The sequence below is a fragment of the Vidua chalybeata genome, chromosome 14 (assembly GCF_026979565.1).
Source record: "Vidua chalybeata isolate OUT-0048 chromosome 14, bVidCha1 merged haplotype, whole genome shotgun sequence".
Classification (NCBI taxonomy): Eukaryota; Metazoa; Chordata; class Aves; order Passeriformes; family Viduidae; genus Vidua; species Vidua chalybeata.
In genome coordinates, this window is record NC_071543.1 from 1,052,387 (window position 1) to 1,077,520 (window position 25,134).

The 25,134-nt window shown below is 57.3% G+C and overlaps 3 protein-coding genes across 6 annotated transcripts; 1 reads left to right on the top strand and 2 right to left on the bottom strand.

Annotated features, from left to right (window-relative positions):
- Positions 1 to 37: 37 nt before the first annotated feature.
- BTK (Bruton tyrosine kinase) lies at positions 38 to 12,985 on the bottom strand. 4 transcript variants are annotated; one of them, XM_053955433.1, is made up of 21 exons: positions 12,898 to 12,985; positions 11,682 to 12,353; positions 10,620 to 10,697; positions 8,549 to 8,730; positions 8,286 to 8,384; positions 7,972 to 8,040; positions 7,359 to 7,440; positions 5,821 to 5,949; positions 5,647 to 5,714; positions 4,972 to 5,153; positions 4,610 to 4,672; positions 4,313 to 4,367; positions 3,900 to 3,982; positions 3,663 to 3,790; positions 3,458 to 3,532; positions 2,652 to 2,823; positions 2,105 to 2,321; positions 1,806 to 1,870; positions 1,238 to 1,356; positions 973 to 1,130; positions 38 to 855 (listed from the first exon to the last, which is right to left on the bottom strand). In XM_053955433.1, the coding sequence occupies exons 4-21, from the start codon at positions 8,687 to 8,689 to the stop codon at positions 784 to 786; spliced, it is 1,977 nt and encodes a 658-aa protein (XP_053811408.1). In that variant the 5' UTR covers positions 8,690 to 8,730; positions 10,620 to 10,697; positions 11,682 to 12,353; positions 12,898 to 12,985; the 3' UTR covers positions 38 to 783. The 4 variants fall into 4 exon arrangements, with proteins under 4 accessions (XP_053811408.1, XP_053811410.1, XP_053811411.1 ...); XM_053955435.1 differs by lacking the exon at positions 12,898 to 12,985 and adding an exon at positions 12,803 to 12,864; XM_053955436.1 differs by lacking the exon at positions 11,682 to 12,353 and having other exon boundaries at positions 12,898 to 12,940.
- Positions 12,804 to 19,411, top strand: RPL36A (ribosomal protein L36a). Its single transcript, XM_053955439.1, has 6 exons — positions 12,804 to 12,951; positions 13,186 to 13,291; positions 13,954 to 14,021; positions 15,519 to 15,641; positions 15,727 to 15,782; positions 18,911 to 19,411. Exons 1-5 carry the CDS (start codon positions 12,949 to 12,951, stop codon positions 15,745 to 15,747), a joined length of 321 nt encoding a protein of 106 aa, XP_053811414.1. The 5' UTR covers positions 12,804 to 12,948; the 3' UTR covers positions 15,748 to 15,782; positions 18,911 to 19,411.
- GLA (galactosidase alpha) lies at positions 16,729 to 22,429 on the bottom strand. The gene is made up of 7 exons (XM_053955438.1): positions 22,256 to 22,429; positions 21,882 to 22,056; positions 21,506 to 21,683; positions 19,957 to 20,048; positions 18,935 to 19,096; positions 18,157 to 18,354; positions 16,729 to 17,970 (listed from the first exon to the last, which is right to left on the bottom strand). The coding sequence occupies exons 1-7, from the start codon at positions 22,423 to 22,425 to the stop codon at positions 17,707 to 17,709; spliced, it is 1,239 nt and encodes a 412-aa protein (XP_053811413.1). The 5' UTR covers positions 22,426 to 22,429; the 3' UTR covers positions 16,729 to 17,706.
- Between the last annotated feature and the right edge of the window lie 2,705 nt (positions 22,430 to 25,134).

Sequence of the window (25,134 nt, forward strand, 5' to 3'; positions counted from 1 at the left end):
CCCGCGCCGCGCGTGCGCGCCCGCCCGCCGCGCGCCCCCTGCCGGCGGGGCGGAGCGGCCGCAGCCGGGCAGGCCCCGGAGCCGTTTTATTGCCCGGGAGCGGAGCGGGACCGCCCGCGGGTGATGGAGCCCCGGGACGGTGATGGGGCTCCGCGGGGTGATGGAGCTCCGGGACGGTGATGGGGCTCCGCGGGGTGATGGAGCCCCGGGACGGTGATGGGGCTCCGCGGGGTGATGGAGCTCCGGGACGGTGATGGGGCTCCGCGGGGTGATGGAGCCCCGGGACGGTGATGGGGCTCCGCGGGGTGATGGAGCTCCGGGACGGTGATGGGGCTCCGCGGGGTGATGGAGCCCCGGGACGGTGATGGAGCTCCGGGACAGTGATGGGGCTCCGCAGGGTGATGGAGCTCCGGGACGGTGATGGAGCTCCGGGACGGTGATGGAGTTCCAGGGATGTGATAGAGTTCCAGGGATGTGATGGAGTTCTGGGGTGGTGATGGAGTTCCAGGGATGTGAGGGAGCTCCAGGGATGTGAGGGAGCTCTGGGGATGTGATGGAGTTCCAGGGATGTGATGGAGTTCTGGGGTGGTGATGGAGCTCTGAGCATGTGATGGATGGAGTTCCAGGGATGTGATGAAGCTCTGAGCATGAGATGGAGCTGTGGGGGTCCCCCAGGCTTCTGCACACCGGTGCCGCGTCCATGACAACTGTGCCACCCGGCGCGTGGGTGTGCCCTGCTGGGCAGTGGCAGCGCTGGGCAGGGTCAGCGGGCAGTGCCCGCGGTCAGCACTCCTCGTCGGCCATGTCCAGGATGCTGCTCAGCAGCACCCTGAAGGTGGGGCGCTCCTCAGGCTTCTGTGGGGCAAGAGGGAAGCCTGGCTGGAGCCCGTGTCTGCCCCAGCCACACGCCAAGGAGCTCTGTCACCCCACCCAGGGTGGCCGGAGGTGTCTCCAGGGGTGAAAGCCACTCACCTCGTGCCAGCAGCTGTACATGATGGCGTAGACCCGCTCCGAGGCCGCCTGCGGCCGGTACAGGCGCAGGCCTTGGATGACGTGCTCAGTTGTCTCATTGTTGTTAAACCTCTCGTAAGGCATCTTTCCCAGGGAGTAAACTTCCCACATCAGGACGCCTGTTGTGGGGAACAACAGGGAGAGCTCATGGCATTGGAGCACCCGTGCCTGCTCCTGGTTTGCAGAGGAGTTCCCAACCTCCAAATCATCAATGCTGTGCCCTTACCAAAGGACCAGACGTCAGACTTGCTGCTGAACTTGCTGTACAGCAGCACTTCGGGAGGAGACCACCGCACTGGAAACTTGGACCCCATGGAGCTTGTGTACTCATCATCTAGCACATACCTGCAGCAGGAAAATGGATCAGGGTGCCTCACTAGGATTTCACATTTCCCTCCCCCACACAACTGACCAAGCCCAAAAGGAATGGGCAGCTCAGGATGACCAGAGGTTGCAGCTCTGCGTGGGTTTCAGCAGTACGTGTGTGTTAGCCAGGATTGCAGAAGAGATTTGCTGGCATGGAAGCACAGCAAAAAGGGGATGTGGAGAGAAAGCTGCAGCCAGGAGACTTGGGGGAGGGAAAGAAGATACAGGGAGACGGGGGAAGGGCCAAGGAAAGTAAGAAAGGGATGGTGGAAAGTGGAGAGGCAGAAGGTTGAGCCAGGCAGATGAAATGGGAAGATGATGGGAAAGCAGACCTGGAGGGTAGGGGGTCAAAGACTAATGTGTAGAATTGATGGAAGGAGGAGATGGGGTACTGAGACAGGAAAGTGACACAAACACATCTACCAGACCTGGAAAGACCAAAATCTGACACTTTCACAATTCCTTGGTCATTCACCAAACAGTTTCGAGCAGCCTGTGAATGGAGAGGTGGAGGCAGTTACTTCTACCTGCTCTTGTCTCTCCCATCCCCCTGTAGCAGGTGAACTTCATCTCATCCCCACCCACCGAACACTTCCCCTCACTTTGTCCTGCAAGTTCACCTGGACTGGGGCAAGCTAGAAAGTCCTCAGCAGAGAGCAGCTGGGGCTTCCAAGCATCCTATTTATCTATGCGGGATTTTGCCTGAACAAAGCAGCCACAGCCCTACCAGGTCTCTGTGCAGGAACTGCTTGGATTCCAGGTACTCCATAGCTTCACAGACATCCTTGCACATCTCCAGCAGCTCGGCAGGCTGGAAGCGCTGCCGTGCTTCCCTCAGGAAGTTCAGGAGGCAGCCATTGGCCATGTACTCGGTGATGATGAAGATGGGACGCTGCTTAGTGCAGACCCCGTAGAGCTGCACCAGCTTCTCGTGAGACAGGTTCCTGTGTTGGGGACAAATGCAGTTCTGAGCATCCAGAAAGCCAGGGAGCAAAGGAAATACCTGTGAATAAGGAGAGTTTGGGAAGGGAAGGGAAGGGAAGGGAAGGGAAGGGAAGGGAAGGGAAGGGAAGGGAAGGGAAGGGAAGGGAAGGTGCTTCTGGCCCAGCTGACAGTGGAAAACCTCACAAAGGAATCAGCACAAAATCAGTGGGATCTTGGATGCATTTTGCAGAGTATGGGACTGCCTAAGACTGTCCCTCCATACCTCCCAGGAGAGCAGCCATTCTGGCAAGGAGCATCCAGCACTACCCTGCACGGTGCTCACCACTTACATCATGACTTTGGCTTCGTCAATAAACTCATCCTCTGACATGGAGCCCTCCCTGATCATCTTGATGGCAACGTTGTACTGGCCCCTCCATTTCCCGTACTTCACCACGCCAAACTGCCCCGTCCCGAGTTCCTTCAGGAAGGTCAGATCCTTGGGGTCGATCTCCCACGATCCTAGGACAAGAGTGTGAGTGTAATGTGGGTACGGGTGACCTCCCTGCATGGTGCTCCCAGTCATCCAATCTAGCAAGCCCAAGAAAAGCTCACAAGCATTTGCTGCCTGAAAAATCATCCACAAAATCTGAGACCTGTAACTCCAGGGGATGGGAGCAAGGTAACTTGTGGAGTTTTTTGGTCAATACTGTCACCAGAGGGTAGTTGGGAAGTGGTTCCTGGGAAGGCTATGAGCTGTGGGACAGCCAAGATCCCAGCCTGGGAAAGTTGCTGCTAGCAGAAACAAACCTGTCACCCTGTTCTTTCAGAAGTTTTAAAGTTCTTTTAGAAGTTTTCTATGCCTTCTAATGTTTACATATTTCTACTAGAGTTCTCATGCACTGTTCATGTAAATAATGATTTTACATTCTTCTTTGTGGCAGGAGAAAACTGTTAGACTGTTGAGTTAACCAGTGTGGTTGGAGAAGTAGCAATTTAATCCTCCAATCCACTGTCACTTTTAAAATTCTATATATTACAAAGTCAGAAATAAAAGTAACTTCCTTTCGCTCTTTTAATCTTAGTGTGAGTGCGTGAGTTACTTTGTGTGACACAAACCCTCTAACCAACTACAAGTTAGTCCAGGATGGCATACCATAGCCAAGGCCAGCTGTGGAAGGAGCACTTTTCTTGTGCTGAGACACTGGGTACTTCAGTCTGGATATGAGCCCTGAAACACAGCAGCAGAGATTGCCACGTTCCAGCAGGGAACACAACTCCTGCCTTTGGTGCAGGAAGGTGGGGATGCTGTGGTGCCAGTGCAAACACTGCTGGCTTCACTCTGTCTCCAGACCCCTGACCTGCAGAGTTGTGCTGGTGGTAGGTGATGAGCTCTGGGATGCTGTTGAACAGGTGTTTTTCTGCCAGGTAATACTGATTCTGGGGGGTGCAGCAGACGACATAGTGGCGGATCGTGCCTTGGGGGTCCCTGAAGAGGGAGAACATGAGGTCAGTGCCGTGGGGAGGAGAGGCAGAGGGTGAGAGGTGCCCGGAGGGGCCCTCTGAGGGAGGAACAAACTGTTCTTGGAGCCACTTACACAGAGGACTTGGCATAGACGGAGACAGTGTATTTCCCTGTCTTGCTGGTGGAATCTCGGACAATGAAGCCCCCTTCCTTACCCTAAAACAGAAAGGGGAAAGGGCACTGGGTGTTTGTGGGGACCGTGTGTGACTGTAACAGGCAAAACTTGAAGTGAGTGAAGATCGCAGCATGGCTGGAAAGGATGTAGTGAGTCAGAGGAATCCTACTTCCAGTCCCTGCACGGGAGGCCACCTCCTGAAGTGGCTGCCTGGAGGAGCTCACACTGGGATGGGGAAGGTTCCTGGGGTTGTTGGGGCAACACTCCTCTCCCAGAAAAGCCAGGGTTGGTCCCATGCTGGACACAATGTGAGAACAGCCCATGGAGGGCTGGTGTGTAGAACAGACCCAGCCTCGGGAGGCAACACTTACCTCCTGTTTCAGCAGTTGCTCCGCTTGGCTCCGAGTGATATTCTTTGAGTACCACCTGGAACAGGGACACAGGACTCAGCCAGGGAGATCTCCACAGCCACCTCTGTCCCCAGCCCAGCCAGGACAGGCGTGCAGAGAGCAGGCAGGGATGGCTGCCAGGGGCTGGAGGATGCCAGAGGATGTGGAAGAGGCAGAATGACCCAGCCAGGCTGGGCTCTTGGGCTGTGTAGGGTAACAACCAAATGGAAAATGTCTCCAACCAAGTGCAACTCGCCAGGTGCCTGTGCCCTCTCTTACTCAAAGATCTCCAGGGAATTTCTGGTTTCAGTGACGTAGTTGCTGGGGATGTATCCTTCCCTCCTGCAGAAGAAAAGGGGCTGGTCACACTCCAATGGAGCAGGCCAAGAGGAAAGGATATTCCTGTCTCAGGAGGCTGAGTAGAAATGGGCTCAAAAACTTTGGTGCAAACCCATCTGGGGAGGGCTGACACCACAGCTGGCTTCAGCCTCCTGCTCCTCCTCCCCAGGGCAGCCCACAGGTGGGCAGGCAGCCTGTCCTCACCCGTGGGGTGCCAAAGGGGCGTGTTTGCCCACCAGTGCCTGAGCACCAGGGCAGGGCAGCGCTGCAAAGCCATGGCCCTGGGCAGTGGGAGCTCTCACCCGTTCTTGTCAAGGGCTTTCCACCAGGGCAGGTGGCTCTCCTCCAGGATGAAGTACTCCTCGCCCTTCTGCAGCTGCAGGTCCTGCGCGTTCATCGGCTCGTAGTTGTAGAGGGCTACCACCTTCTTCATCTCCCCCGCTGTGCTGGGGGCTGGCTTGGGAGGCAGAGCCTTCATCACCATCTTCCCACAGGGAGAGGGAGGGCGTGGAACACGGTCAGGCTTGCACACACACACCACGAGACCCTTCCAAGGCCTGGGAGGGCAGTGGTCTGAGGCAAGGTCAGGGCAGTGTTTGTCTCAGCTCCCACGTGTATCTCTACCAGAACACCTATTTCCTCTCCCTGGATTTTTTTATTTTTCCTCATCTCCACAAAAAGGTAAGTGTTTTCTCTTTAACTTTTGGCTTAACCTGTGACTCCTCCAGCCTATATCAGGGCTTTAATCTCTCAGATGCCCTGGGAAACCTTAGGGTTGAGATCATTTGACTTTCCTATAGGCCTTTGGGCTCCATCCCCTGCTTCAAGCTCCTTCTCCCATAGGTCACCATCTTGACCTCCCTCCCCAGAGCAGAGTCCTGGCCTGTACATCTCTGAGCAGCCATTGAACATGTTGCCTTTTTCCAGGTCCATCTTTTCTCCAACACTTTGGAGCAAGCCCTGACGTTGGCCTTTACCTGGTCCTCCTCAGGAGTTGGGGGAAGGGGCTTCTTTGTCTTGCGATGTGACCGCCCGACTTTTAAACCTTCAGAACAGAGGAGGGGCTAAGGTGAGAAAAGATCCCTGGCTTTCTGCTGCGCTGGTCCCCAGGGCAGGGGGACAAAGCACTGGGAGGGTGCCTGGTGTCTTACTGCCATTCCTGCTCTCCAGAATCCGGCAGCCCATGGCGTTCTTGGCTGTCTGGGAGCAGCACAGGTACTGGCCGTCGATCCAGAAGCAGGGGTGGTACTTCTGGACCAGGTCGCTGTTGTACCGAATCACTGTGGCAGAGGAGGGAAGACGTGAGCCAGGGCTGTGTCCCCAGCCTGCTGCAAGAGCTCTCTGCTCCCTGAGTGCAAGTGGTCAGCTGCGTTAAATCATTTCCTCTCAGCTGTGCTGCTGTCCCCTGAGCCCTGATGTTCAGGTTTCCCTCAGCTTACCACTCTTGTTTCAGTGCTGTGGCTATGCAGTCCCTGTGCCACAGGGAAGGGCCAGGCTTGGCTCTCAGATCTGATTTAAGCTTTTTGAGCAGCTCTGCAAAGGGGCATGAGCATGCTTGGAGCCAGTCACAGAAGGACCTGGCCCTCCCACCAGCCAAAATATCCAATAACCCCCAGGCTGCTCTGGCCGATGGTTCACGGCTCTTTTGAGCCCTTTTTTCCCCAGAAGTGGGGTGGGAGACCAGTGCTGTGCCTGGCTTTTCCATGGGAAGAGGAGGGCGCTGCCACCAGCCCGTGCCCGCTCAGAGACTTCCCTTGCAGGGAGAATATTCCCTTGCCAGGCAGGCTGACCAGCTTGCTCATACTTCTCCCCAAGCTAGAGGGACAACTGGATGTGCCTAAACATTGCTGACAGCCCGGGGCTGGCCCACAGCAGCTGCACGGGGTGCAGAGAGCCCATTCCCTGGTGGAGTAAGAGCAAAAAGGCAGCATTTTCTCTCCTTTCCCTATGGATTCTACACTGCCTTGAGCTGCCAGAGCAGCCCTCCTCCCTCAGCAGGGAAGTGGGAGAGGACTGGCTGCTCTGCTGGGGCTCTTGTGAGATAACCGACTTCCCCGTTATCAGCCTGCCCCTCTTCCGCCTCGCCCGAGCCAACTTCCCCGTGTCAACTCAAGCAGCTAATCCCACTCTGCCAGCACAAAGCCACAGAAAGACACACACACATGCACCGGGAGGCACATACAGCAGATTTTGGGTGGTCAGAGACCCTTGGCACAGCGCTGCTGCAACACACTCCCAGCTCCAGGAGGGAGCACCCACCCAGCCGAGCACTAGCTCAGCGTTACTGAGCAAGGCTCGGGGTGGTTTGGGGAAGATGCTCTGTGGCTCCCAGCAGGCTTGTGGTCCATGTTTCCTAAAGCGCTGGGCACCTAACCCTCACATGCCAAGGCAGCACAGCGGGATGGCCACATCTGCTATTTCCTCTTGCCCTCAATGATTTCTGAGCTTGCTTGAGCTGCTTCGGAGCAGGTTTGTGAGAAGGCAAGGAGCCCCAGCCAAGGTAGCTGTGGTGCTGCAGAGGATGACAATATCTGCTTGCTCCGGGCAGGAGAAGCTCGCTCTTCCTTCAGGCATGGGACAGGTAACCACGAGCCAGCGAGCCCCTGGGAGCCTGGCACTGTGGGTTGGGCACAGGCACAGCTGTGCCCGCGCTGGCTTCCCAAGGGAGCTGCAGAGCCCCCACACTCACCGCTCTTCAGCTGATGGATCCAGCGCTTGCGCAGCTCCTCTGTCGGGGAGAAGATGTAGAGGGGCCCCTCGTCATAGACCACCTGCAGGACCACGCGCCTCAGTGCCGCGGGCAGGGCTCTCACGGCAGGCACGGCGGGAGCCGAGCCTTGTTGGCCACCCCGAGCCAGCCCCGCCGGCATCTGCTGGCCCCGCACGGTGCTCGCGGAACCGTGACAAAGAGGTTAAAAATAAGCCCCCTCCCCCGAGATTTTCCACTTCCTTCTCTGACTTTCGGTGTGCTGGGGGTGCACTGGGTGCCAGCAGGGCAGGCAGCTGGGCTGGGGGCTGAGTGTGCAGCCAGCATCCCTCCAGCATCAGCCAGGGGACTGAAAGGGGCAGGACAGAGCTCAGAAGCAGGTTTCCGTCTTAAACAGAGCTGGCTCGGGGCTCAAGGAGGCTCACCTGGCTGTCCCATGCAGTGTGGACAGCAGCAGAGTGTCTCCAAGCAGCTGAGTGACACCTGGCACCGAGGCAGCGATGCCATGTTTGACCCCAGGCCCCTGTGGGGTCCTCCCCTCAGGACCTGCCACCAGGCAGAGTGGACCAGCAGAGAGGGTGCAGTGGAAACTCACCTGGAAGGGGTAGGGGAACCGTTCGATGATTGAAATCTGCTCCATGTTGTTGTAATCCTCCCCTTTCCTCTGGAAGAGAGAGGCAGAGATGGATGCTGGCATCCTGGTGCTCAGCTGCTGGCATCTCCTCTGGAGCAGGTCCACAGCTTTTGGCATCCCCCTGCTCTGCATCAAGCTGGACTTCTGCTGTGGTGTGGACAGAGCCCCTCATGCCAAGCAGGGCTGTCCCCCATTGCCACCACCCCAGAGACTCTTCCTACTTCCCCAGTGAGGGGACAGGGGGACAGATGCAGGGACCCCGGGACCCTCCTCACCGGGACCTGTCGCTCAGGGGGAGGGTTGTTTTCAGGTGCCACTGTCTCCACGCAGGTGATCTTCTCAATGTCCACGGAGCCCTTCTTACTGCCCCGGCGCTGCAAGAGACAGTCTTGGTTCAAATGGTCACCAAGCGGAGACCTGGAGAGACTCAAACCGCCCCCTCTCCCTGTCCGAGCACCCCTTGGGCTACGTGCTGGCAAGGGACAGCTGGTGACCCCCGGACGCTGGCATGGCGCAGCCCCTGTGGCTGCAGACTCACCCCCCGCTCAAAGTCATACTCATAGTAGGACAGCTTGCTCTCCGTCAGCAGGAACAGGCGCTTCTTGAAGTTGAGGGGAGATGTTTTCTTCTTCTGCTGCGAGCGCTTCAAGAAGATGCTCTCCAGGATGACGCTGGCCATGTCAACCCCCTGGGCTCCCCTGTGCTGCGCTCACTGGCTTGCTGTGGGCAAGACAATGCTGGCACGGCGTTTGCTCAGCCCAGAACCTGCTGGGCCTCACTCAGGTGCACTCTGCCCCTTGCCCCAGGGGCAGGCAGGGGGGGCTGGGACCCCCACAGCGGGGGGAAACAGCCACACAGGAGTGGGGCCAGGTCCGTGTGGGTTGTTTGTGACGTGACCTCTCCCGGCCCCTCTCCCACACCAGCCTGCAGACCAAGCCACCACCCGGATGGCTCCTGCTCCTGCTGAAGAGGCCCCCAGGATATGCAAGATGGACAGAGAGCTGGAGAGAGAGAGAAACGGGGGAAGAAGCTTGGAGCCCCGGGGAGGAGCGCAGCTGTGACACCCTGCAGGCGCTCCTCCCCTCCAGCTCTGTGCATGTGAGCCTGTGTGGGCTGTTTCCTCCTGCCCCACCGCAGCCTCTTCGTGCTGGGGACGTGCTGACTTGGCAGCGTGCAAGGGTTGGTCACGGGAAACCAATCCCTAAAAAGCTGCGGGTAGGTCCTGGCACTGAAAAGCCACAGGGCTGCCAAGAGCACAGGGTAGCCCCAAAATCATCCTTCCCCTGTGTGCCCATGGAGCCTGCAGGAGTGCAGGATGGAGCTCAGCTCCCCTTCCTCCCCTCTGAGCAGCACTTGTCAGTGGTCAGGCTTGAAGGGCTGCCTCCAGCCAGCAGGCAGAGGGGTTAAATCCTCCCCCAGCCACCAGGAAATCTCCCCTGAGCCTCTCTGGGGAAGGGCAGTGCAAGAAAGGGCTCATGAGAGCCCTGCATCCCACAACTGCCCGGCCTTTAGCAGCTGGAAATCGCCCTAACCCATCTCTTGGAGCAGCCCGTGCATCTCATCCCATCCCTCCATGCTGTACCCAGGAACTGTGACCCCCAGGTGGGCCCAGCACCCCCAGAGCCACGTGGCTGGAGCTGTGGGCTGTGACCAGCACCTGACTGCAGTCTGGGGAGCTGATGAGTGAGCTGTGTGGAGCCCCTGCTGTGCTGTGATCCCCTGGAGCTCTGTGTCTCCTGCCTGACCACCTACAGTCCCTGCTTCCCCTTCACCCTCACCTTGTTCCCTTTTTTCCTCCTATAAGCACAGCTTTGGAAAGCAACCTGGGAGAAGCTGTTTTTCTCCCCTGCTCCCCACAGCCCATCTCCTTGGGGGAGGTTCAGGTTCTTAACCTTGGGGGAAGTTCAGAGGTGGGCCAGAAACAGGGGTTCAGCCCCCCATTCCCCAGCCGAGTATTCCATCCACTCTCCACACACAGGAGATGGGCATTGGCTCACTCTCAACAGGGTGGGGAACAAAGCTGCCAGGACCCAGTCCCACACACTGTGCCTCTCTCCAGGCAAGCCCCAGCATGGGGACAAGAAGCAGAGGTGTCCTCCCAATGCCCAGAGCCTCCCAGCACAGCCCCTGCTGCTGTAGTACTGACCCTGCCCCACGGTCCCCAGAGAGGCTGGGGACAAGCCTGGGGATTCCTTCTCCCAGGCTTCTCTCTTCCCTCCTTGTGGCTCTTATGGCTCAGACCTTTCCAGCTTGTTTGGGTGGTCAAAAAAACCCCCAACTTAATAAATAAGCCATCAGAGTCTTTTGGAAAAAAACAGCAGTGTGCGGATTGAGGCCTCAGGAGGAGGGATCTGGGGTCCCTGCAGGTGGCTGGTGTGGCCCCCGACCCCCAGACTGCTGTCAGGGTTGTGGATGAGCCCAGAGTGACCCCAGAACCACCCTGTAGCCCTGTGCCTCGTTTTCCCTACTTATCAAGCGTGACTGCTGATCCTGTGTCCCAAGAGCAGGGGGGGCTCCCACTGCCCTCCCTGGCACAGACACAGGGCTGAGCAGAGGGGCCCTGGGCTCCAGCCCATCCCAACTGCAGTGCCAAGTCCCTGGAGCTTTACCTGGAGTCACAGCAGCGGGGTCATGGCCAGCAGTGCCAGGCAGGTGGGACACGTCCTCACTGCGTCCTCTGGATGGAACTGCCAGAGGGGAAAGGACAGCGAGTGTCTCAGAGGGCTGTTGTGCCCCATCATGGCACAGCGTCCCTCTCCCCAGCACTGCCACCAGACCCGCTCTGTCCTCGGCATGGTGGGCACCCCACAGGGCTCACCCCCAGAGCCACCGCTGCTGTGCCGTGACGGCAGCGACGAGTGGCTGTGTGGAAGCATGTCCTGTGTCCCCCCTGCAGCCAGTGTGACTTCCTGCCGTGCTCACACCTCGGCCCAGCGTGCTCTGAGACAGCCACCGGGCCTGGCACACGCTGCTGGCCTCATGCCGCTGGACACCGTGTCCCACCCTGCTCCCGGGGCCATCCCGCTTCCGCAGGCAAGCTTTGATGTGGGGCTGGCAGGGACCTGGCATGCCTGGGACACGAGGGAAGGGCGACAGAGTGGCAAACTTCACAGCCCTCATGTTTCAGGTTGAGCCCCGAGGGTGTCAAAAATGATGGGTGGGAGGGACACAGGGGAAAACCTCCTGCATGGGAGAGGAGCAAACCCAGAGCTGCACGCCAGCAGTGCCCACTGCAAAAAGCACAGGGGGAGGAATGGCCAGAGACACTGGCAGAACCCCAGCCCCTGCTCTTGGCCAGCCCTGGGAGCCCTGGCGCCCTCGCACCACTGCGATTCCCAGCTCCAGCGCAGCCTGCGCCCCCTGGCACCCCCTGCACCTCCGTGCCCCGCTGCACCCCACGGCCCCACGGCCGGGAGAAGCGGGCTCAGATGCCACCTGCTTGGAGCTGGTCAGGCTGCAGGACAAGGCAGAGCCCTCCCCGCAGCACGAGTCCTGTGCCCAGCCTGGCTTTCCTGCCCCCCGGCAGAGAGGCGTGAGGCCGCCAGCACAGGCCACATGCAGCCTCCCGCTACCCCGGCTGTCCCACGGCCTCAGCAGCAGGGCCCCGCCGGTGCCCAGGAGCCCAGGGGCAGCGCTGCCCCGTGCCGTGGCTCCCGGGGCTCCGCACTCACCGAGCCCTCCCGCCGCCGCTCCGGCCAGCCGGGGCTCCGCCGCGCCCGCCCCGGCGGGTTGGGGTGCCTGTGGCAGCAGGGACGAGGAGAGACGGCAGGGTGCGCAGGGAGGAAGGACGGGGCCGGCCAACCCCACCCTTTCGGTTCCCCTTTTTTAGTTTTCTGACTCAAAGGCAGCACTTGTGTTTCCTCCTGCAGTCAGCCGGGCCATTGCCGTGGGGTCACCAGGCCAGCGGCCGTGGCCGGAGCCTGCCCCGGGCTGTGGGCAGTGCCAGGTGTTGGCTCAGTTGGCTGACCATCCTTGTGTTGTCCCAAAACCGGTTCTTTCTTACCCCACGTGCAAGGGGCTGGCTGATCCCCACCCGGAACCGAGGTATTTTTATTTACAGTTCTGCGTGGAAAGAGCTTTTGCTGGGAAATTCACAAAGCCAGCAAAGTGACTATATAAACTTTTCACTGTTTCTACGTTTTAGCAAATGAAAACGTTAATCTTCATTGGCTACAGATTACATCAGTCATTAGTATTCTATCTTGTAGTGTTAAATGATTCCCCCACTTCTTATGTTAATTAGGCCACGTGTTCAGTCTTCCTCTTTGTTTGGCTCAGTGGGTTTCTTGGGTCGGTGGTCCGTGAGTCGGTGTTGTCATCTGGAATCTCTTATCCATTGAGAGCTGATTTAGCACAGTTGTTGAGTTAGCTTTGCTAGTTACGTCCTTGTTCTGAGAATTCTGCCAGCTGTTCTTGCGCTTCTAAATTCTGCATTCTCTGTGCCCCCTATCAGTGGTAAACCCTTCTTCCCATGCCTTGTTAACTCCCACCCAGGTCTGGGATCACTGAAACATGTCAAGCCCTAAACCTTAACGAGGAACTCTGTTGACACATAACTTGTCTTTCGAACGCCTGGGCGGCACCTGCAGCCTGCAGACCCCACAGACCCCGCAGACCCCACAGACCCCACAGGCCCCGCAGACCCCACAGGCCCCACAGACCCCACAGACCCCACAGGCCCCACAGGCCCCGCAGGCCCCGCAGACCCCGCAGACCCCGCAAGCCCCACAGGCCCCGCAGACCCCACAGGCCCCACAGGCCCGCACCCCTCGCACCCCCGGCCCAGACCCACCCTCCGCCCACGGCGGCCGCCTGCTCTCCTCCCACCGCCAGGGGGCGCCGTGCCCCGTGCCCTCTGCTCTCGCCTCTCTATGGTCGGCAGCTCACATTCACTTCCGCTTCCGGTCGCTGCTTTCTCTCCGGGCCGCCGCCGCCAAAATGGTGAGTGCTGGGGCTGGGCCGGGCTCCATCCGCCGGCATCCGCCCCGGGGCTGCGCCGGGCTGGGCTCCCTCCGCTGCGATGGCTGCGTGCTGGGCGGCCAGGCCGGCGCGGGGGCTTCTGCATCCCCGGATGGCGGCGCAGGGCCCGAGGGAAGGGGAAGGGCGGGAGCGGGGCCTGAGGCGCGAGATGTGGCGTGTGCGCGGCGGCCGTTAGCGGCTCCTCTCCTCCTCCAGGTGAACGTGCCGAAAACCCGCCGGACCTACTGCAAGAAGTGCGGGAAGCACCAGCCGCACAAGGTCACGCAGTACAAGAAGGGGAAGGACTCGCTCTACGCGCAGGGTGAGCGCGGGCTCGGCCCAGGGGAGCTGCGTGCGGCCCGGCTGTCGTGTGCCCTGCACGGGTGGTGTCGATTGGGAGCATTTGTATGGCTGGGCAGGACAGCTTGACCTAAAGGAGGTGCTGTACAATAAAGAGAACTACAAAAATGAAAACAAAGGGAGAAAGGCTAAGGACGTGTCAACCCAAAGCAGTTTCGGATGGTTGTCGTTTAGAAATATTTAACTACTTAGGGAATGTGCTCTGGGTAAATGTAGCTGGCTGTGAAAGCCAGCCCGAGGGAGAGCCCTGCCTACCGAGTGTGGGATGTGAGTTTGAAATGTGCTGGGCCTTCAAGTCCAGGTGAAAGGAAATTAATCCAGTGGTAGCTCCAGCAGTAATGATGTGGAGTAATTACGAAAACATCACCTGCACGGGACTGTATAAATATTTTCGGCCCTTTGTGTGCTGGCTTTGAGGATTTACCACGCAGCACCCTGGTCTGCACAGAACCCTGTGTAAATCAAGTGCCTTGATTTGTAGGCCTTGTGTGCCTGTTGGGTGCAGCGTGTGGGGATGGGACAGCACAAGAGCCATGGCACTGGTTCTGCTGGGATTTAGGAAGTGCCAGTTGTGCTTGTAGCACCTCCTCGGGCGTTGCCTGACCAGAGCCGTTTTCCCCGCAGGAAAAAGGCGTTACGATCGGAAGCAGAGTGGCTATGGGGGCCAGACAAAGCCTATCTTCCGGAAAAAGGTGAGTGAGTGAGTGTTGCTCCTCAGGAACAGGAACTTCCTTGGCAGCCCACATGCCCAGCTGAGGGAGGATTCCTCGGGGCTCTGCTCTGGCTGTGCTAGGGCAGTGCTGTGCTGGCAGCACAGGTGTCCCCTCATCACAGAATGGCTTGGGTTGGAAGGGACCCCTTGCCATAGGCAGGGCCACCTTCCGCTATCCCAGGCTGTTCCAAGGTCCATCCAGCCTGGCCTTGGACACTGCCAGGGATGGGGCAGCCACAGCTTCTCTGGGAAACCTGTGCAAGGGCCACCCCACCCTTGCAGGGAAGAATTTCTTCCTACTCTTTAATCTAAATCTCTGTCAGTGTGAAGCTGTTTCCCATTGCCCTATCACTCTGTGCTCTTGTCAAAAGTCCTTCTCTGTCTCCCTTGCAAGCTCCCATCAAGTACATCTCCTTGCTGTCCTGTCTCATGGAGATGCTCCTCATTTGCAGGGTGACTTGAGCTGTGTTTGCAGAGCAGATTCCCAGCTTTGATGCCGCAGGGGAGTGGGGTCTTTCTAGGAGGGATATTTGCAGTGAAAGGAATGCTTCCTTCACTGCTTGCCCAAGGGGAAGGGCTTGGTAAAGGGAAAGGAGCTGTCTGCTTCCTTGGTGTGGTATTTACAGCAGGGAAGCAAAACCCAGTGGGCGGATTTGTTACTCCGTGTGAATTATTTAGTTATGCTCATAGAGCTGCTGGGATGCCTTGGTGTACAGGAAGCCTTCCAGCAAGAAGAAAGAAAAAAATGAGGCAGCAGGTTTTCAAGTTGACTTTGTGCCAGGAAGTGGGGAGACCTCACAGAAAATGCTTCTGCAAGCAGGGTACACCAAGCAGCTGCATTGCTGGCACTCTCTGTTTGTACACTGCAATTCTCATTTCTGTTTTTTCCCAGTCAGCATTGTATGGCTGGTTGGCTGAGGTTTTTAGCTGGTGGTTACAGCCCTGTCCAGGTGCTACAGCAGCCTCCCAGCTTTGGATTCTTCCCTCTGCAGTTGTTCAGGTTTCATCCAATTTCTGAGTAGCTGCAGGTCTGCACTGAGCCTGTTGTGTCACTGCTCCTTCCAGAGGAAGTTTGCCAGTCGTGTTGCTTCCAGGTGGTTCTTTTGCCCAGTTTTCTTCTGGATTTCTCCTGAGCACTGCTGCTCTGTGCTCCCACACTGTAAAAGTGTGAGTTTCTTGCTCTGTTCAGTAGAACAGACTTCTCCAGCATGGCTGATCCCTACAGGAACCAGCCCTGCCCCACTGAATGCTTTTGCCAGCACCCTTTTTGTGAAGATAACAATTCCACTTCACTCCCGTACTGATCCTTAAAGAGCTTCCTTGTTTTCAGTGGAGAGAGCCTGTGTTTTTAGTCTCTCTCTACACTTTGGGAACAAACTGAATGTTCAGGAGTGCTGGGAACAAGCTCTCCCTGAAAGCAACAGTTTGTCTGCTTGGAGATGTGTGGTTGATTGAAACACCCTGCTCCTCCTCCCAGGCCAAGACCACCAAGAAGATTGTGCTGAGGCTGGAGTGTGTGGAGCCCAACTGCAGGTCCAAGAGGATGCTGGCAATTAAGAGGTGCAAGCACTTTGAGCTGGGAGGAGACAAGAAGAGAAAGGTGAGTTTGCATGCTGTGAGTGGCTGAGAAAGGGGGGCAATACTCAGTGGTGAATAAACTCACTCTTGTCTCTTGCTTCTTACAGGGCCAGGTGATCCAGTTCTGAGCGTCATCCTGCTCATCGTTACGGACCGTATTAAAGTAATTAGATTGATCCCTTGCTTTTTTTAATGTGTTCTCTTGGGTGGGAGCTGTGAGTACATGAACTCAGCAGGGAGGTGTTGCTTGCAGAACCTTTTAACAGACCAGTTTTTAATCTGGCTTTTGCAAAATCCCTGCCAGTAGCTGGGATCTCTTTAGTGTGTTTCCAAGAGGTGTTTTGTAATGGGTGCCAGTGACTTCTGTGCACGAACATGCTGCAGGCTCGTTTATGGACTCCCCTGAACAGCCCTTGCACTTAGCTGTAGGCCCCTTTTTACAAACAGCTGTACTGCCCTGAGGAGCAGAGAGAGAGGTCTTGAAGCAGCCAGTGGGTTTGATACCTGCACCATTAGGCAGGTGCCTAATTAGGTAATTAGGCAGGTGCCATTAGCTGTGGCAGCTCAGAGAGGTGAGGGACAGCTCCATGCCTGTGGTTGCTCCTGGCACATGGTGCCTCAGCCTCAGCTGCCTTCCCCTGTGCCAACTGCTGTTGGCTCCTCTTAGTATTTTCCTTCTTCTTCCAGAAGGCCAAGCACAGCAGTGAAGTTCCCAATGGGCAACAAGCAGAGTGTGGTAGATTGTGGGGACAGCCTCCAGGACAGCTTCCCCTTAGAGAGGAACATTTCTGTGAGTGGGAAGTCTGCTGTTAGCAGGTGCTGGGAATGCAACGCAGAGTTCACCCTTACAGGCAACTTTCTTGTAGTGGAAACGGAGCTGGAGAATGGAGAGATGCCTCTTCACATCTTCATCATGATTGAGAGCACTCAGTTACTGAGTTGTAAGGGAATCTGTGTTTTGCTTACTAAATATTGGCTGATGTGATGGCCTTTTCAGTTTGTGTAGGCAGTGGTGGCTTTGGCCTGTGGGGTGGACTGTATGGCTGTATTACATCAGCTTCACTGAGTGCTGGTTCTAGTAATCATGACAAATTTCACAAAAACTTACATGACTGGAACAAACTGGCCTTTTTCTAAACCATGATTTAATTTCAGATACCATGCAGTACTCTTGTACACTGCAAGTAAGAAAAAGCATAGGCTTTTAAAGGGATTTGAATCAAAGTGCTTAATCACAGAAGAACAAACCAAGAAATCCTCATTGTATTGTAGTCAGAAGAGAATATACTTGCACATGATGGTTGCTTAAGTGATTATCCATCTCCTGTCTTGGAGAGCCCACGTTATTCAACCTAAAGGCTGCTGCCAGCAGTGGGAAGCGAGCACTCGGGGGTTTCTGGGAGGCAGGATTCATGGAGAAAGAGGACTTCAGTGGCCATATGAAAGGTGGAGAGGGAGTTGTCATCTAAAGGGAAGTGACAGCCACTGGTAAGAGATTCCTGGAGTGAGGGGAAACCCTCAAAAACTTGAATCCTAAGGCCTGATAGCAGCTGTCAAGAAATCTGTTAAGAAGTGCAATGGTTCATGTCAGTCCCTGAGTTGTCAGAAGATGGAAGTGCCTGTCCATGCTCTGAGTGAAGTGCTGGGTTTCCCTTAGCGGGGTGGGAGCAGCTTTTCTTGGACTGTGCAGCCTGGTCTGGAGAAGAGAGCAAGGTGGCCAAGGTGCGTTTCCCTACTGTCCCTAAAATGCTCAAGGACAGCTGTATGATGCTGCCTGTGCATCCCTTGCCTTTCCTTGCTTGGTAGTGGCAGTGGGTGTAAACAGGAGTTGTCACCCTGCTGGAGCCTTTTTCCAGCCCCTTGGAGGGAGAGTTGGGTGAGATGCCAGGGAAAGGGGCACTGCTCTGCTGTTCACCCTTCCTCTGTCACCTCTTGATGATGGACTGATGGCAATTTGTCCCATTAGGCTGAAGGTTTAGATAATGAATGCCTGAGAAGAAAGGCACCTGCTTGGAAGAAGGAGGTGAGTTTCCTGCCACAAGTTCAGACAGAGCCTAAGGCTTAGGAGAAGACTGTCTTTTTGCTGCCTATAGTGGCAGGACTTTGAGCAGCACAGTGCCCGTGGGGTTCACCTCCACGCTCAGGGAGGAGATCCAGCTGTACACGCCCCAGTCCCTGCTGGCTGGCAGCACCTGTTGGATGGAGCAGGCCGGGTTGCAGGCCAGCCCATTGCCGAGGAAGGTGAGGGAGAAGGTGAACTTCTGGGGTCCTCCAATCTCCTGCTGGTTCAGCACGGCCACAGCATAGGCTCGGCCAGACAGGGGCCGCTCCCACAGCTGAAAGTTCTTGTCCTGCCAAGGAGAACACAAACCCAGGGCTTAGGCTGTGCGAGACTGAAGTGGTGATCTTCATGCCTGTCCGTTCCAGCAGGCTTCAGGAACAAATGGGCTCACTGGGCTCCTGTTCCCAAACCCTGAGCACCTCTCCGTCCTCCTGTGCCCCACTCTGCAAACCCCCCACCCCCGATCCTGCTGTACCTTGGAAAGCTGGTATCCCTGCTTGCCCAGTGGGTCCTGGTTGATGGCGATCACCTCTTTGTTCTGGAGCAGCCACTTGGCCTCGGGACTGATGTGCCGCAGGTCGTTGGACATGAACAGGGGAGCGGCCATAATGGCCCACATGGCCATCTGAGTCACCGACTGGTCCCAGCTCAGCCCAAAGTTTCCAATCACCAGCTATGACAAGCAAACAAAAAGTGCCTGGTAACGCTGCCTGCTGAGGACAAACTGGGCCACAAGTCCCAGGAAATCACAGGGTGGGACCTCTTTGGAGCCTGGCTAGATAGGCTGAGGGCCAGGAGCAGGACCAGCCGGTTGGGAAAAGCAAGGCGTGACTACGTGGCAGTTTAGGATGAGTCCCTGGTGGAAGTGAAGAAAGCTCTTTAAGTGGCTAGGCAGTGTTTAAGGATGCTTTTGGATTCAGATTCTTGCAGTGCTGGCACCCAGAGGTTTTCACTCTGGTGGGACATCAGCACTTTGGAGATTGTCCCCCAGTGCCACACCTGTGTTCTGAGCTGGTACTGCTCGTGGAGGCTGTGTGACACAAAGATGGTGCTTCCTTGGTACTATCCATAGCTGCAGTCCTCTTTCCCTTTCTACCTTGGACCTTCTCACCAAGATCCTGATCCTAGGGTCCCATCAGAGCCCTTCCCCTCAGTGTTTCTCCCCCAGCTCTCTCCCTTCTCATTCTCAGCCCGCAGCTGACGGGAGGCTTTTTTGCTTATGCTTTCAGTGGGATGCGTGTTGCTGTACTTGCCATGTCAGGATCATTCCAGCCCCCTGGCCCAGCTATCTTCACAATGGTGTCCTGGTGAAGTGCTGTCCAGTCTAAGATACTCTTGATGCTGCTCCAGGAGTCATAGACATCATAGAAGTTCCTCCAGTGATTGCAGTACTGTTTGATCTCTGTGTAATTGGGCTGCCAGAACAATGAGTGTGATTAGACAGAGCATCTGGCTGTACAGCAGGAGTGTCAACAAGGCTAGACTGGACCAAAGGTAGCTTGGTGGAGAACCAGGGAAACCCCTTCCATCACCAGCTATCTGGATGATGTAGTGCACGTTTGTTCCCTTGAATGCTTTGTGCCCAGTAACTCCACTCTGACATGTTCTAGACAACACTATTGCTCCCCTTGAGAGAACAGTTGTCATCACCAGCTGTGTTACAAAATTCCTTCCCGGTTTTACTGAAGGTGTGACAAGGCCAGTGGGATTAAACTGTAATATCCCAGTAATTATTTCTATTTCTTGGGTTTATGCCCTTTTGTGAGTAATGCATTTAATTCCAGCTGTGGGTGGAGGGCAACGTGTCAGTCACAGACTCTGGCTGGCAGAAATCTGTCACTGAACAACGTGGAGGATGTCACAAAGCCTCTCTCGTGGTCCCCAGAGCTGCCTGTAAGGCTGAGCCTGCAGCACTCTGTGTCCAGGAGGAATTACACTGAGCTATCAGCTAGGCTGTGTGTCTGCATTGCCAGTGGTTTGCTGCTTGGCTCCTTGGAGAGAGGAAGCAGATGGATGCTGTGGTTTTTTTGGCACGCTCCATCTGGGCTGTGCCTTCATGCTGCAGAATCCTACTGAATGCGTTTCAGCAGAGCAATGGTTCAGGAGAGCTTCAGAGCTCTGGAAGAAAAAGGTTTTTCCCTCCATTTTACAGCCTTGTTCTCTGTCAGAATGGAGAGCAGCAAGTTTCTCAGGATGCTGTTTTGCAATCTTAAATGTTTTTCTCTTCTTCCCCCTTGAGCCCCAGGATAAACCTTGGGAGGAAGGTTCTTCTTACCTGCTGCACAGGCCTCAAGTAGAAAGGCCACTCACAGGAGTATACAATGCTCCTTCCAGTCTTGTTCAGGGCCAGAGACATGAGCCTGTATCCTAAAGGAAGAGCACAGACAGAGGTTACACAACCTCTCTGGTCACACAGCAGAACTAAGCCAATGTCACAGGTTCAGGTTTCAGTTCAACTCTTGCAAAAATACGATTGAACACATTTTTGTGGTTGAGACACCACAGGGAGGACAGGGGAATTTAAAGTCTGCAGCTGGTCACCTGCCTCCCGAGGACAGGAGCTTTGCTTGGGCAGTGTGTCGCTCCAAGACTGCTGCTCCCTTTGTACATACAGCCAGGGGAAGAAGTTAAAAGCTTTCTTGTATGGCATTTTCCCCCAGATACCCAGGAAACACAAGTCAGTAACTATCAAGCAGCGCAGCTTTGCTGGGTGATGTAGGAGTACGTTCTCCTGAGGCACTTGCACCAGATGGACTGGGCAGGAATGCAAAAGCTCTAGTTTTTCCTGTCCTTGTCCCCAAACAGCCCTGTTAAGTCCCTTCCAATTGGCAGAGAGGGAATGAAAAGTCTGCTCTCTCCTCTGGAACTGCTTCAGTACAACTGGATTGTATCTGGGTTACACATATGATCCAGCAGGAGCTCTCAGCTCAGCTGTCACTCAGGGTGCTGAGCTGTGCTCCTGTCTGTGGCACTTGGCATATGCCCCACCATCTGGCTTCGATGGCATTGTCACTTGGGCAGGTTCTCCCTGCCAGGCAGAGACAAGACTTTGTGCAGGACTCCTGCTGCCAAACATGGTGGTGCTGACTGTGCCAGCAGCCAGAGAGCCCAGTCAAGAGGAAAAAGCTTTCTAAGTTAAAGTGTTCTTCCCATAAATCTACTCCTGTGGCACTGGGATTTGCCTGTGCTTCAGAAGAGGCTGTAGCCAAGTCCCCTCAGTGCAGGGAGCTGCTGAGCTTTCAGCTGCTGGCTCGCCAGCCTTTGTGCAAATAACTTCTGAGGTGGTATTTACATTGGTGTGCTTTAAAAGGAAAACCCCAGTAGATTTTTATGCCATAATTCCCTTCATTTTTATCTGTTAAAAGCCCTCCGAACTGCTCCTTTCATGGCTGACACAAACTGTTCTAGCACCCCACCAAAGGGATTGTGTGAAATGCCCTGGGCTCTCCAGCAGAGGCCCCACAGAAGGGCAAAGCCTGTGCTGAGTTAACAGCTGAGGGAGCAGCCTGCACAGCCACCCCCAGAGCACACAGCTGATGTGTCTGTGCTCAGCCTGATCCACGCTCTGGGCTGAGAAAGCTCCTTTTCTGAGCTGGGCTTGAAGGAGAGCTCCAGGGGACTGAGCAGGTAAAAACACTGAACACAGCAACACTCAACACCTTGGGCTTGAGAACGGAGCCTCAGATTTGCTTTTGTAAGCACATCTCCTAAATGAGTATGCTCAGGGAAAAGCGAGTCCCTGGAGCTTGATGCTGGGCCTAGAATTGCTGCTGCCTGCGGAATGTTCCCACCCATGGGAATAGCTGCCTTGAGCCCATGCCTACCTTCTGCCAGCTGCTCCAGTGAGTCAGAGTTGCAGCCATCAAACTTGAGCAGGTCCACACCCCAGGAAGCAAATGTCTGGGCATCCAGGTCATAGTGGTTGTAGCTGCCAGGGAAGCCCGCGCACGTCTTGGTGCCGACATCGCTGTAGATTCCCAGTTTCAGACCCTTGGAGTGGACCTGTGTGTGCAGACACAAACAGAGCCTGGGATGGGGCAGCCTCAAGGCAGGAGGAGGAGGATTTGGGGCAGCAAGGGAAGCAAAACCCCGCAGTGGCAGGCAGGGCCTTCATCAGCAGTGACGCGGCCATACCCCCCCGGCTTTCCTGCCCTGCCCCGCTCCCAGGCTGGCTCACCAGCGTGCCGCGGTGCCACTCACGTAGTCGGCCAGCTTGCGGATCCCACCGGGGAACCGTTTCGGGTCCGCCTGCAGCCTGCCCCGCTTGTCCCGCGTCGGGGCCATCCAGCAGTCGTCGATGCAGATGAACTCGTAGCCGGCGTCCCTCCAGCCCTCGGCAGCCATCCTGTCAGCCATCTCCACGAACAGCTGCTCGCTGGGCACGGCCAGGGCGCACGACCGGGAAAGAAAGCGGACAATGTCTGCCGTCCCCCGCGGCACAGCCGCGGGGCTGGGCGGGCAGGGGGCACGCGGGGGAGCGCGGGGAAGGCACAGCGGGTGCCGGAGCACCGGGCCGGCTGTCCGCTACCTGGGCTGCCCCGGGCTCCCCGCGTACCCGTGCCCCGCGGCGGTACCTGACGCAGCGGCGCGGGTCGGCGGCGCAGTCGGTGCCGCAGAGGAAGCGCTCCCAGTGCAGCCAGCCCATGGGCGGTGTCCGCGCCAGGCCGTTGTCCAGCGCCAGCGCCGCCGCCACCGCGGCCGCCGCCGCCGCGACCCAGCGCAGCGTCCACCGCGCCGCCGCCATCGCCCCGCCGCGCCGCGGCACCGCCGCTGATTGACAGCCCGCATGCCCAATCCTCGGGGAGTCGGCGGGCAGGGCTGACCGTGGAACCAATCGCCGCGCGGCACCGCCCACCCCTGCCGCCAATCCCGGGCGGCGACGCGCGCGTAGGCCCGCCCCCCTGCCGCGGGTCACGTGGGGCGGTGTCACGTGACCGGGGTGGAGGGGCCCATGGCGGCCGGGCCGGGCCGGGCCGGGGGAGCCGCGCCCGGGGCCGCACCGGCCCTGTGCCCGCCGGCAGCGCGCCCAGCCGGCTGAGGGACCGCTGCCACCTGGCCGGTACAGCAGTAGTGTGGCCAGCAGGACCAGGGCGGTGGCTGCCCCCCTGTGCTGGGCACTGCTGAGGCCACGCCCGTGTCCAGTTCTGGGCCCCTCACCACAACTCCCTGACAGCAGGGTGGAGCCGCTGGGGCCAGGCTCTGCTCCCGGGAACAGGGACGGGAGCACAGGACAGAATCTCAAACTGTGCCAGGGGAGGTTCAGGTTGCATACCAGGAGTAATTTCTTCACGGAAAGGGTGATTAGGCATAGGAATGGGCTGTGAAGTGGAGGCACGGTCCCTGGAGGTGACACGGCAATCAGTGCCATGCTCTGGTTGGCACGGTGGAGATAGGCCATAGGTTAGACTCCCATCTCAGATCTTTTCTGACCTCAGTGATTCTGTGTGCTCAGCAGTGCCTGAGGGGCTGGGGCTGCTGTGAGTGCAGGCTGTGTGTGTTCTCTGTGTCCTGGGGAAGAGAGGACTGTACCCCATGGGCTCAGGATTTGGTTTTGGCCCTGGGCTTTCAGCTCTGCCTCAAAAACCGAGAAGCTCCTGAATGAGCTCTCCTCCTGAGCACCTCTCCCTGTGCTCGTCTGACAGATCCAGCCTGATCCAGCGTGGATTACGGCCAGGCTGTTTGCTGCCTCTCTGCCTGTGTGTGGACTCTGTGCTGTTGGATCCAGCCTGTCTTTGCTTGGGATGCTTGGGCCCATCCAGATCTTTGCACTCAGAGATTTTGGAGTGCAAGAAGTTCAGCCACAAGAATAAGTCATGGTCACTGGGCATCCCCCCTTTTGCAGCAGCTAGATCTGACTGGTAGTTGAGATGAGAACCTCTGGAAATGGGCAGTGCTGGTGTCAGCAGGACCTGGAGAGCTGTTAAGGGCACCTGTATGCCAGCCAGCATCTCTGAGGTGAGCCCTGGATTTAGTCCCCATTTTTGCAGGAATAACACGGCTGTGAGCAGCATTGGCAGCACGTGTGGCCTGTCAAGGAGACTTGGAGGCTCCCGCTGCCAAGGCAGCAGTGGGAAATGGGATGTGAGGGGTCACTTCTCCCCTGTGCCTCTCCCCAGGGCTGGACCAGCCCCGCGGCCCCCCTGGAGCTCTTGTGGGCCCCACCACAGCGGGAGGAGGGGCAGGGTGGAAGCCCAGCAGGGCTGTGGCCATCAAGGCACAGGGCTCTGGGTACCATCGAGGCATCTCGCTAGGTGTCCTCCGATCCCTGCTCTGGCACAGCCAGGGAACAAAAGCTCTTCAGAGCCCGTGGGCTGATAATCACTCCTTGTTTCGGTGCCGGGGTCCTCCCCCTGTCCCCTGGGGAGCTGAAGCTCAGTGATCTCTCAAAGCCGGCAAAACAAGACACTGGAGGCTGGAAAACCTCCTGGCTTTGTTTTCTCTTGTGCAAAACGATACTCCAGAGCCGGGCAGTTATCCCCTATTGCCAGTGTTTGGAGTGCTGCAGGGCTGATGCCTGCTAGTCTCAGTGTTCCAGCTCTCCCTCACTGGTGCTTCCCACGTGTTCTGCCCGTCCCTAGGAGTACCTGGTTCCCCCACGCCCCTTGGGATGGGGAGCTCTGGGGTGCTGTGTGGCTGCCTGTGCCGGCTGGTGTCCCCAGAGTGCTGCAGCCATGCTGCGGGGTGGAGGTGGCCATGGTGCTGTGGGGTTTGGCAGGGCCGTGCTGCAGCCTTTCAGAGCAGGTGGAGGTGACAGGCTGTGGTGTGATGCCTCAGCTTGAGTGGCAGGGGATGCACTGGGACTCCTCTGTTGGGGGGGCTCTCTTGCAGGGCTGTGCTCAGGGCTGGGGTGCTGGCACAGCCACGCTGCCAGAGCACCCTGCACCTGCACCTTCCCTGTGCCAGAAGGCTCCTGTCCCCACGGAGGTCCTGCTAAGGCCCTGTGCCTGTGGCATGGCCGATCCCAGCAGGGCACACTGCCAGTCCAGCTCCTGGTGCTTTCCTCTTGTGCCCATTTTCCCACTTGTAAAGGGGCAGCCCTGACCTGCTCAGGGCTGCCTGGCTGACTTGTGGAGCATGCTATTTTCTTTAAAAGAATTCTGTGCTCAGGCAACGTGCAAAGGCTGCTCAGAGCCCCAGAAGAGCTGTCACCTGTTCCTGTGGCATGCACTGCCCTGGCTTTGGAGCTGGGATCAGCGTGGGCCAGGCTGTCCTGCAGGCACTGCTTGGTCTGCACAGGCTGCTTTGCTGAACCTCTGGCAGCTGGAGTTGCCCCGGAAGAGCTCCAGGTTGTGGATGTGGGGAGAGGCCCTGGTGAGGGAGGGGGGAAGAAGGGAAGGTTTGACACCCTGATGCTGCCAGGGTCAGCAGCAGAGCTCAGTGCCAGCAGGGTCAGGCCCTCTGTGGTTGGAGGGGCAGGGGCCAGGCTGGCATGTCACTGCAGTGCCCAGCCAAA